At 34.7% G+C, this 12,665-nt stretch overlaps 1 protein-coding gene across 8 annotated transcripts in view; it reads left to right on the top strand.

The window, feature by feature from the left end:
- Window positions 1-12,665, top strand: part of GOLGA4 (golgin A4) — a 98,898-nt gene that overhangs the window by 46,969 nt on the left and 39,264 nt on the right. For all 8 annotated transcript variants that reach the window (XM_033133217.1, XM_033133218.1, XM_033133213.1 and 5 more), the window contains 2 exons: window positions 8,095-8,273; window positions 10,278-10,406. In XM_033133217.1, coding sequence (XP_032989108.1) covers window positions 8,095-8,273; window positions 10,278-10,406 — 308 coding nt within the window. The remainder of the gene's footprint in view (window positions 1-8,094; window positions 8,274-10,277; window positions 10,407-12,665) is intronic.

Here is a 12,665-nt window from a genome sequence, read left to right as displayed (position 1 = left end):
TGAGTGCTTCTGAAGGTATTTTAAAATTATATTTGTAGTCATATTTATTGAGGGCTATGATACAGAGTTGTAACAGACTGATTTCACATTGAACATATTGCCCTTTAAATCTATAATGAAAGCTAGTTTTGCACACTAACTGCAGTTCACCTAATGGTCTTAGCTGAGTCTGTACTGAACTGTGCAAATATAAAATGGTTCTTACACAGTTCAATTGTACAATGCATATGGCAATTGACAGAAAAATTCCAAGTTAGTACTAAAAGTAAGAAAAGGTCTTTAAAAGGAAATAGAGTTTCCATAAATCGTTTGTGAACATCATCTGGTTCCTGGAGAATTCAATTGCTCTGTTAACATTTGTCTTTCTCTTAGAGTTAAAATTCAAAGGCTAAATACTTACGAGCTGGCCATGTGAAGTAAACATTAAAATCATTAAAGCTTACAGTTGTTAAGATTTTTAGAAGTAAATATGTCTACATAAAATAATTACCAAAGAATATGAACTCTCCTAATGCATTTTTAACTGTAAAAAATTTAACTGATATATTTAGTAATTTTTGACACGTAGATGTTAGTAGACAAGTAACTAATTTCTTTGACGTGCTTATTCTGGAGTTCAAAATTGGCTCAACTACATTCTTCACTACTTTTCTTGGAAAACAACCTATTGCACTGCTGTTCATAGATGAACTGTGATGCCTCCCATATGCTGGGAGACAAAGGAATTTTGAATGTCTATTATTCTTAAAAGAACTATTCCATCGTAAAATACTGTGACTCTGTGACTACGGTGACATGCATACTTTAGGATGCTATATCAACCTGTAGTACTTATTCTACTCTCTAGTGGAATTGTTAGGAATGTTTTTTGAAATCTACTATAGGGCTCTTGTTTTGTTAAAATTATTTATTTTAGTGGATAAAAAAGGAAAAATAAATGTGTTTGTTATAAGCATTTTACTACAAATATTGATAGTATTCCTTTCTAGGTGTTACTTACAAACAGATAGTCATATCTTCAACTAACCAGATTTTAAGCTTGGAGAAGCCTGGTGGTTCAGCTTAAGTGCATAATGCTATATTTGATAGGCGCAAGATATTATTACTAATTGTCTAGAATATTATCTCTTCGATGCAGCATCAATGCAGAACGTTAATGCTACTAATGTTCACACTAGGTCTTGGCTATTGTGTGTGTGTGTGTGTGTGTGTGTGTGTGTGTGTGTGTGTGTGTGTGTCCGGGAGGGAGAGGGGGTGTTTTAACCAGGGTATGAGGTAGGGGTAGCTGGCTAATTATTAATGCAATATAGTACAACGACAACAAAAAAGGAAAATAGAGAAAATGGAAGCACATCACTGTTTCAGTACACTTTTATTTAGTCTTTTTCCTAATCCTTAGTTTTATATTATTGTATATAATATTTTATCATAGTGTATGTACAATTTTGTATGCTCCCTTTTTCTCCATTTAGCATTATATTAGAAGTAATTTTACATGTTGCTAAAGTACTAACATTCTAATGGCTGTGTCAGAATGCATGCAGCTTATTTACATCATTTACTTAACCATTAAACTATTGATCAACATCTAGATTATATTTCCCCTGTGACGAATAATACTGTAACAACTTTTTGCTACAGCTTATTCCACATTTGAATTTTTTTCTCAGGATAAATTCTTACCCATAGACTTTTTTTTTTTTTTTTTTTTTGGTTAGCTACCTTTAAGTGATTTAAATATAGCCAATACAAAAAGAGGACTCAGTGTTAATCCTCACCTCTCCTTTAAAATGTTTTTGCCTACAATTATGTAGGATGAATACAATATTCTGCTTGGATTAGGAAAGTTTCCAGAGTCCACTGTTCTTTTTAAGCCCTGTTTCCCTTTCATGTACCTTGTCTTTGCTGAAGTTATGTGTTTTATATGATTGGCTGCATTTAAAAACTTAGATTAAGTCATAACATTCCTTGCTTTTTTATTGCCATGTTGTGTTTGTGCAGGAAATGAGTTTTTTTATTCATTTGTATAGTATAAGCCTTACATACCAAAGAAACTCAGTGGAATGTATTTATTTGATGTTTGAAGGACCCTTTAAAATAGAATTTATGTATTTAAATAATGTGTAAGATTCATGCATATTTCTATAACAAACAAAAATCACATGTGTACTTAAGTGCCTTGTTGTCGATAATTTATGTAACAAAGTTTTCTTGGAGTCTGAAGTCTCACAAAACATCTTATTTTTGTGCATCCACACATGCCAATAAGTGAATCACGGTGCCTTTCCCAAGCCTTGTATGAACAGGACTGGGGTAAGGGCTATTCATTTTCTTATCATGGATACTTAAGATAAGCTTTACAAAGACAATTCTATGTTTCTCAGGCAAAAAAAAGCATGAATCAAAGTGGAATTTAAGTCTGCCATGTTAGATAAGTAATATGTGCATATTTTCTCACTAAATGAATACCTGATGGAAAAATTTATTATTTTAAATGGAGTTAGATTTTAGGTTGTTTATGTATTAGTCATGTATTTATAGGTGCTTGATACATTTCTGCAGTAATAGCTGTGCATCCATATTCTTAGAGAGTCATTGTCACCCTGCACTTATGTCTCTGGCACTGTCACTGTTACTGGAAAGCGTTAGCAACTGGAATAACACACTTTATTTACTACAGAATCATTTTTTCAATTTAATTAAGTTTACTTAGCTTTAGCTTGATATTTTTCAAGATCTGCCTGATGTTTTTAAAGTATTTAATAGATACATTTGTATGGTTAATGTAGGGCGTGCACGAAATTTGGATAGAGCTGTACAATTTTTAAAAGTCAAAGCATAGTCAGTCTATATAGAATGAATTTTGTGTATTTTGGAAAGTGGCTTAAAAAGTAGATTTCCATTGTAAATGTGGTATTTATTAAATTTCTGAAGGCCCCAATTCAGATATAAATATTGCATTATCTGATTTGTGCCACTGGGTGGTAGTATGCTTTTATTTTCATTTATACTCTGGACGAGCGGTTTTCAAACTTTTTGAGCTCAGGGACTGTTTACACTCTTGAAATTTACTGAGGATTCCGAAGAGCTTCTGTTTATATGGGTTATGTGTAGTGATACTTATTGTATTAGAAATTAAAATTAAGAAATTAAAAAAATATTTGTTTTGTTCATTTTAAAATAACCATTAATAAACCTATTACATATTGGTATAAATACTTTTATGAAAATTACCTATATTTTCCATAACAAGATTTAGTGGGAAGAGTGGCCTTGTTTTACATTTCTGCTTATCTCATTGTTTGGCTTAATGGAAGATAGCTGGATTTTACTGTTGTTATTTTGGTTGAAATATATGAAGAAAATCTGCCCTCATGCAGATAAGTATTTGGAAAACGGAGGACCTTATAGGCTCTCTGAAAGGGTGTCAGGACCCTAGGATCTGTGGACCACACTTTGAAAACTGCTGCACTAGACTGTGGCTTTTATTCAAAAACGAGGCTTGGTGATTGGCTAGGAATTCTGATAAAATTCTTTTTGTTGCTTTTCTGTTAATTTGCATTTTATTCCTTTTTTTGGTATTACCTGTATTTTTTTTGTGTAACACCACATGCATTTTAGCAGCTTTTTTGCTGGGATTAAAACATAGGCACGGGCTTACATATTCATTCTTGAAGGTATTAAACAGCTTCTTAGGACCAACAGTTCATCGAGAGGTTGGCAGCCTTTCCGCACTTGCACATATTTGTTTTTTCCCTGTAGTGGGAGTAGAAGTGGGTCTTTTTATCCTTACGGTAAAGTGTCCCCTGGGACAGTGCAACAAAATAGTAATACTCCCTGGAATCTCCCAATTCTGGCATTTATTGTACAGTTGCTAAGGACGTTGGGAATGAGGCGAGGAAAAGATAAAAGCAAATGCCACGTTTTTCCTACCTTTACCTAAGGATTAGTTCTTTTATTTCTCTCTCCCTCTTACTGCTACAACTGTTTTTGGTGAAAATTTTTCTTTATGTCACCCGGTGCATAGCTTATGTTAGGCAAATGGCAAACATCCAATAAATACGTATATGATGAATGAATGGTTGGATTATTGAACCTTTCTCACTGAACTCTTACAGTGAGCATTGTCCATTTTTATAATTCCCTTGGATGTAAGTGAACCTCGTCTGAAGTGGAAAGTGAGGAGCTAGCAATAAAAGGCCTTCCCCTGCATTTTACTTTTGGCAGAGGACCATTCTTAATAACGTTCATTAAATTTTCACCTACAAACATTTTCAGAGTATTTTTATTTGTTATTAAAAATTGCCTGAGATACATTGAATTTTGCTTTGGAAGAACACAGTGTGTTCTTGCAACATTTTGGCGGCCGTTCGTGCTTCGCCTTCCCCTTGACGTGTGCTGTGACTGTGGTTTTCCTGCGCACTCTTGCATGTTGGCAGAAGACTTGTCAGCTGTAGCTGATGCATGCTTTCGTTCTCCCCACTCACTTGTCCTTTGTTGATAATTGGAAGATACATTATGTAGATATTCAGAACATGCTTCTTTGTTACTCACATTAAAATCCTAGCATAGTTTCATTTTGGAAAGAGTGGGGGATTGACTTTTAGGCTATTACAGGCAATGGACACCATTTTACTGTATCTGGTGGTTGCTACATCAGAAAGTGAGACGTTTCTGGTTAGTAAGCAAGCTCTCAGTGTATCCTCCTTCAACATTGAAATGGGACTCATTACTGGAGACAGACTTCCTGTAAGAAAGTGGTTCCATTTGTGGTATAGTGTAGAATCCAGAATGGGTTTGAAATATGTTTTCTGTATGTGGATCTGTATTATGTATTTTAATACTTTTTAGTTTTTATTTTTTGGTACTTGGCGTTTTTGTAAAGCAGGATGGAGATGGAAAGCAGTTGAGTTTTTGTGTGTCTGTCAGAGGTATAACATGTTACATTTTGTTGAGAGTTAGAAGCCATCAATGAGTGAATGGTTCAGAAATTCTGGTTTAGTAATATATATTATTGCTCAACTGAGCTTGATCAATGTCAGCATTCTTAGTTTTTCAAAAATAATGCAAGGTAAGGATCATTCCTTAGATATAGTTTTAAAGTTTTTCTATCAAGCCTATACTCAAGTTGATTTATCATCTGAGGGAGAAATTGGATGGCTCAGTTCTTGCATTTGAATGAGGATATTGAATTAAAAGATCTCAAAGATTTCTTTCTAGGTATAAAATCATATGGTTCTCTGACATGGTAGCAGAAGGTGGGAGAGAGGATTAAATTTAGATGAACTCTCGAACCAGATCTGTCCATCCTATTTTACTATTATTTTTTTCCCCTCCGGTTCAAGCTGTTGTTTCTCAGTCTAGTTGTGTAGGACACAGCTCCCTGGCCCATGCTGGTATTATGAGTCTTGTGCTCCCCCTCGGCTGAGGCAGTTGGTTGCCAGTCAGCTGCTTACAGCAACTCGTGGCATCTCTCGCCGGCTGCCGGCCACTCACTCTGGCCACCAGCCGCTCATGGCAGCACACGGTAGCCCACGGCAGCACAGCAGCCTGCGGCAGCTCACGCCAACCTCCTGCTGCTCATGGCAGCCCAGTTCCAGGGAGAGCTGTTGTTCACAATCTTAGCTGTAGAGGGCGCAGCTCACTGGCCCATGTGGGAATTGAACTGGCGACCTCGGCATTAGTAGCACGGAACTCCAACCACCTGAGCCACCAGGCCAGCCCCTCCATCCTACTTTAATCATTATATGATGGATAATTAAATGACTTCAGAAAACTATATCAGTGGATTAAACACTAAAATTAGAATATAATGTAGAAGAATATTCTAAAATTTACCGAGTGCAGTAAGAAAACTTAATTACTGGAAAATTACATCTAAATAGGAACTTTGTGGCAAGGATTTTTTTGTTGTTTGAAAAGTGAGAGCACGACATCTATTTTTATACTGTACTAAATTCTGGAATTTTAAAAATGAAAACAAGGAAAATTGGTGTTGACTATATACAGTTTTGTTTTATTTTGCTTAATTGACAAAAGTTTCCCATTTAAAACTCTATTTTGTCAGAAGAATATCAAAACTGTCTTTGGGTTCTCTAGAGCCTGATTCAAGATATTTCTGTGATGTGCTTAGAAGTGCTGAAATTTTACATGCTGAATAATAACAGTAATGAAAAGATGTTGATGACATCCAAGCATTAAAAAATATTGCCATTCCTTTTTCCATTTTTTCCTTTCCCATGTTTAAACCTTCAGTAAGCACTCTGTTACAGAATCTCTTTCCCATAATTGATCACTTTACTTGATTTTTAAGAAATTAGGAAACTAATTTCTTGTTAGGTATAAGGGATATTTATTAGTGTTTGACACTAAAATTTGTAGTAAAAGAATATCTCTATAAAATAAAGACAGGATTTTTCTTTAACTATTTTATTTTCCAACATGTTTGTATCTAAGAATTATTATCATAGTGTTTGCAGGCAAATACCAGTAAAAAGCTAAAGTAGGAATCTTGCAAAATAATTTTAGCTAGTTAATATTCCTTTGAAATTTAGACCTTGAGCATCAGTTTTATGCTTTGGGCATATAAAGTGAATAAATCAGATAGATTTCTTTTTATATCAAAGATATATGGTTGCCAGAGAAGTTTTTGTTTAAATGTTGAGCAAAGTAAGTTGTGTTTCCTAGTTGTTACCTGAATTCAGCCTTTCTCTTGCCCTTTTCTGTACTAATGCAATTTTCCATTAAGAAAAAACTTTAAGAACAGTTTTTGTCTTTGGGTATGAAATTCCTATGTTCAAATCACTGTCTATTAAGCCAGCATGTGGTTAATAAAGGACTTTTTTTCTGAGATGCCATAGGTTGAAGTTCCACATTTCTTGCACCACTGGGAGTGAAAATACTATATATGTCAGTGAACTATCTCCTCTAACATAAGTTTCTTGATAGGATTGAAAACCCATCTTGAATATTGATGTTTTATTTATAGTCCATCTCTATGGTAAAGGGAAGTCTGATGTCTTCTGTTCTGTGAGGACTAAAGGAAATAATCTAGGACGATAATAGCAGTAGATTTTTCACAGGGTATCATTATGCCAGTAGAAAGAGTACACGCACATAATACACACACACACACACACACACACGTATATGTATATATATATATACATATATATACACACACATACATATATATAACACACACATACATGCACACCCACAGATACACATATACACATATATACAATATACGTAAACTCACACACTACAGATTTTTGGTGCCAAGTTACCCAACTGTTGCACCATCCTATCTGGTTTTGTTTGATTCTGGATGAGCTTTTTGGCCTCCTTAAAGATCATACTACTCTAGCCTACATGGTTGTTTTTGCAGGCCCTGAATTCTTATCTCTCCCAAGAATTCCCTGCTGGTAGTACCTTTCTCTACACTGTTGAATCAGGTAGAGATTTCTTTCTAGTTAAAGGCCCTAGTTCGAAACTTATACAAGTAGGAGGTTTCATTTCAAACTACATTGCTTCATTAATGGGATTCAGCCAGTAAAAGTTATAAAACAAAACAACACTCTGTTCTTTTATTATATGGTTACAAGATTTTTTAAAATAAGGTTAGTCAAAGAATTTTTCCATTGTTAAAAATGTCCTAGTAAATACATAATAATACTACCTAATTGTCGATGATAGACAAGAACTGCATCTCAACGAAAAAAAGCAATTAAAATCATACAGTGCAGAAATAGGTACAAGTCTTTATTTCTTTGAATTTGCTATCTATAAGGACACTTGTGGATAGAGTGGGGAACCATTAGTAACTTAGTATTTTTTTTTCAAACTTCTGAGCTTAAGTTCATATAAGCAGTCCTAAGATCTGAATCTAGAACTCTGACAAATTGGTGTCAGTGACTGAACGGTTCTTGTGGCTTTGTTGAAATACTCAAATATTTCTTGGTTTCAAACAATGATGAGTTTTTTAACCTGTCCTGCTACTGCTGCTCTTAGTTCGCATAAGTTGAATATAAAACATTTTAGCTCAATGATAGTATTTCTTGAGATACTTGTTTTCTGCTGTTTTCATTAAAGCTTTTGAGGAACTTGAAAAAGCCTTGAGTACAGCCCAAAAGACAGAAGAAGCACGGAGAAAAATGAAGGCAGAAATGGATGAACAAATAAAAGCTATTGAAAAAACAAGTGAGGAGGAACGCATCAGTCTTCAACAGGAATTAAGTCGGGTGAAACAGGAGGTCGTCGATGTAATGAAAGTAAGAATAATTCTAGATTGAAATGGGCTACAGTATTAAAAACTTAAGGTCTTGTATTTTTCCTATAATCTTTGAGTGTAAAGAAGAGTTATTTTGTATTCTAGACATTGACCATTTCATGATGTTCAGGGTATAAGATAAAAGCACTTTGATAGAGAAATGAACTTCCATCGTTTTGGAAATACGTCCCAGAGAGTGTCTGCATATAATTTCTCTTTTATGTTTTATAATCCTCTCTTTCATTTTTTTTAGTACAAAATATAGCATGTTATATGTACTGTTCTATATTTTGCTTTTCCATTTAATAATCTGTCATGAAGATTGTTCCTTATTATTGATAATTGATAATCATGCCCCATTTGTTAAAGACTGCTCAGGATTTCATTGTGTGAATGTCTCATAATTTAATCAGTCTTCTATCAATGGTTATTTAGGTTTCCACTTTTTTGCTATTGCAAATAGTGGGTATCCTTATCATATTTGCTTATGTATATTTCTTCAGGAATGATTCCTAAAAGTGGAATATTACTTAGGCAAAGGTTTATGTGTATTTGTAATTATTGTGTAATTGCTACAAGCTCTATGGAGGACAGTTTATATTCTCACGAGCAATGTATTAGAATATGTTCACTCCTCACAAAGATATTGTTACCTTTTTTTTCCCAAGCTCATCAGTTAAAAAACGATACCATTTTACTTTAATGTGCATATCTTACCAGTATGATAAATATATTTTTATATGTTTAAAAGGACTTTGTAGTTTTTCTCTTTGAGTTGCCTGGTCAAATCCTTGACTCATTTTCCTATTGGGCTCTTGGTCTTTTTCTTACTGATTGGTAGGAATCTTTACTTCTAGTAGCAATTATCTATTCAGTGATAAGGTGCTTTTATCGAAATATTTTCCTCAGGTTGTCATTTGTTCACTTTGTTTATGGTTTTTTGTTTGTTTGTTTTTTGGCCTTGCAGAAGTTTTTCTTTTCCTTAAATGCTGTCAGGATTTTTGTTCTGCTTTAAAAATACGTTCTCACTTGAGATCACTTTTAAAGGTTCAATGTTTTCTTCTGGCACCTGTATGATTTTATTTTTTTTGGTTAAATCTTTGATCCAATTGGAATTTATTGGTGTAAAGAGTGAGGTAGAATCCAACTTTAATTTCTTCTAGATGACTACCAGGTAGTCTCCAAATAATTTGTTTAATAATCCATATTTTCCTATCTGACATAATATACTATTATTATTACATACTAAATTATTATAGTGTTACATATGGGTTTTTTTCCTGAATTTCTGCACTATTCCATTGCTTTTTCTGACCATGCTGGTATTATACTGTTATAATTATTCTAGTTTTATATGTTCTATTTGATAAGCTCCCCTTATTACTCTTATTTTTCAAAAGAGTATTGGCCATTCTTGCATGTTTATTTTGTCTGGTGGATACTCCCCCCAATTCTGTTGGTAGTTTTATTTGATTATATTACATTTTTAGATTTATTTAGGGAGGTTTGACATTTTTACAAGATTAAGTCTTCCTAGCCGAGAAAGAACAAGGTCAGTACTTTTTAATAGATGAAATCAACAGTACTTATTCTGTTTCATGCCCGGAAAGCTAGGCATGATTAAATTAGTGCAGCTGGGGGTGAGGGGTGGGGGAGCAGTTTGACCACAGTGGAGTGCCCTCTCTGAGACCATCCCTGTTTCCCCTACTGCACATCCCCATCCTGGTTGGTGAGGGACAGCCCTGCAAGATGTGGAAATGGAGCTTCACCCCCATGGGACTGACGACTGCAGCAGCAGCTCTCCTTGTCTTAAATGAGGAGGAACGCTGGTTTTTCTTTTAACTGTCAAGACTGGTGACTTTTGATTTATGTGGGAAATATGTTCTGGTTTTTCCTCTTACAAAGCTATTGGCTTGGTGATTAAACTGTAATAAAGGCTTATTTAGTTGGGGAGTAATGTATTTTATTTTAAGTGTTTCACTTTAACTATTTGGCTGATTTTCAGAAATCCTCAGATCAAATCGCTAAATTAAAGAAACTTCATGAAGAGGAGCTGGCCAGCAAAGATCGGGAGCTGACCAAGAAGTTTCAAACCCAAGAAAGGGAATTTCAGGAGCAAATGAAAGTTGCTCTTGTAAGTACTTATTCTGTTTTTGCTATGGGTAAACTTCGCAGCATTTTATAATGTCATCCCCTGGCCCCTGACTCTGAGGTTGAGGTCAGACTACCAGCAGTCTTGACTTTTGAGTCAAGAGAGGAGATAGGATATAGGCGGGAAAGAGGTGGTCAGAGCTTGTTAGCATTGTGTGAAAATTAAATTTGCTAATCTACCAAGCTTTCATTAATGGTTTGTTCATCATCCTTCTCACCCTGGAGGTAGGCTATGATTAGGGAGAAGTGAAGGAGAAGATAGGTTAATTGAAGCTGTGAACCATGACTGCATTACTCAGAAAGAATGTCTAAAAAACTCACTAGACTGAATGTAGCAGAGCTCAAGACTCGGAAAGTTTTGCCTGAAATACATTTTAAAGAACGATTGAAAATGACCAAGTAGTTTTCATTTGTAGTAGAGTAATTTCAGTAGTAATTTTCAATCCATATGATGTTTAAAAAAATACAGAAAAAAAAAAAATCTGACTGAACTAATCAAATCAACCAGAAAAGCACAATAAGATTTTTTGGAATAGTATAATTTGAAAGTTTAAAACAAAAATCTTTTTTTTCTCAAACTGTGAAAAGCTTTTTATATAAGTTATCATAAAAAGTGTTAAAGCCAAAAAAAAAAAAAAGTGTTAAAGCCAAAAACTTTGTATATGAAGTTATTATCCATAAGATAATATGTATAGTTTAAAAATGCTTTCAGTATAAAAGAATAAGAAACAGTATTTATAATTTATTCTCCTTTCTCTTACACACACATATATAATATATATTTTTCACTCTTAGTGGGATCTGGGGCTCTGAGAATTTCCAGCAGCAGTGGTTCTTGGATTGAGTCAGGGAGTTCTCTAATCTCTGTGGGTCAAACAGGCACATGGATTTACGGTGCTTTTGGCTGAGGTTAGGGGTTTCGTCTGTAGTCCTGAAATGTACATGTTTATGGGCACATATTTATATTCTTTGTTGGTCCGGAAAGGATCTAAAGTAATTTATAAGAATACTGACACTATAACAGGACAGAATAAATTTAAAATAGTGGCATGGAAATGAAGCAACAAAGCAGGACATAAATGAAGCTGGAAATGGCGCTGAAAATTCTTGTCACAAAGACCAACAATTATGGGTTTTCATGCTGGAGTCATTGGCCTTTGGGGGCCCAGAGCCTAGAACATTGGCTGTGTTAAAATTGTCCTAGGAATTGATATGTTCAGATACATTCTGAGTCGAGAGAGAAGGGCACAGACACACATAAAAAGCACACATATGCGCACATGCGCTTGGCCTCCTCCACTCCCCATTTTACCTAGTTTCTTAAAGAAGTTAGCTTTGACTTAAGAGTCAAAATTCTACAGACTATTAAAATTTCCTATTTTATTTTTATAGGCACATAGAGATGCATTTAGAATATTGTTTACATTAAACAATATATACGCTTAAAATGGTGTTTTAAAATTGATTTAGAAACTACTATTTTCTTCTCAACCTCCTTATAATATGGTAAAGCAAGTGCTTCATCAGAGTGTGGTGAATTGGAAATACTGCTGCTGGCACAGGAACCTCAAGCACTGGGTGTGGATGAGTATACTTAAATTGGAGTTCAAAGCCACTACATGTTAAAAGTGCTTCTCTCTAGAGAAAGTGCTTCTCTCTAGAGAAAGTGCTTCTCTCTAGAGAAAGTGCTTCTCTCTAGAGAAAGTGCTTCTCTCTAGAGAAAGTGCTTCTCTCTAGAGAAAGTGCTTCTCTCTAGAGAAAAAGAGCTTCTCTTTTCAAACAATAAACACTTTTAATAAGAAAGTTGATTTGTAATAAGGACAATCAAAGAAGCAGCTTTTCAGGATTGATGGGATGGTAGAAGAGCCCAGATCATCTGAAAAGAGTTATGTAGGCTTTTATAGACATTTCCTTCATCTAATCTATATTGTCACATGTAATCCTCTGATTTTCATTGGTTTCCCATGTGGTGCTCCCTATCCTAATGAGGTATTCCTCACAAATTACATAAACTTAAAATCTAGTTTCTCAGCGTAGAGTTGAAAAAGCAAACTTTGAAGGGCAGAGGACAGGTAGCCGCAATTGTGAGACCTTTACATTCAGCATTGTTTTGCAAAACATTTTAAGTAGTGGGAAAATAGCAGATGCACTGGGGTTACTGGAACAAAGTTTTTCATATCAAGAGTAATTGTGGCAAACATTGGCCAGAGCTCTCTGTAAAAGCCCCAGTACCTTGCTTCTG

This window comes from Rhinolophus ferrumequinum, chromosome 17 (genome assembly GCF_004115265.2).
Source record: "Rhinolophus ferrumequinum isolate MPI-CBG mRhiFer1 chromosome 17, mRhiFer1_v1.p, whole genome shotgun sequence".
Classification (NCBI taxonomy): domain Eukaryota; kingdom Metazoa; phylum Chordata; class Mammalia; order Chiroptera; family Rhinolophidae; genus Rhinolophus; species Rhinolophus ferrumequinum.
Note: the sequence above shows the minus strand (reverse complement) of the source record. Positions and strands in the feature narration are given on the sequence as shown.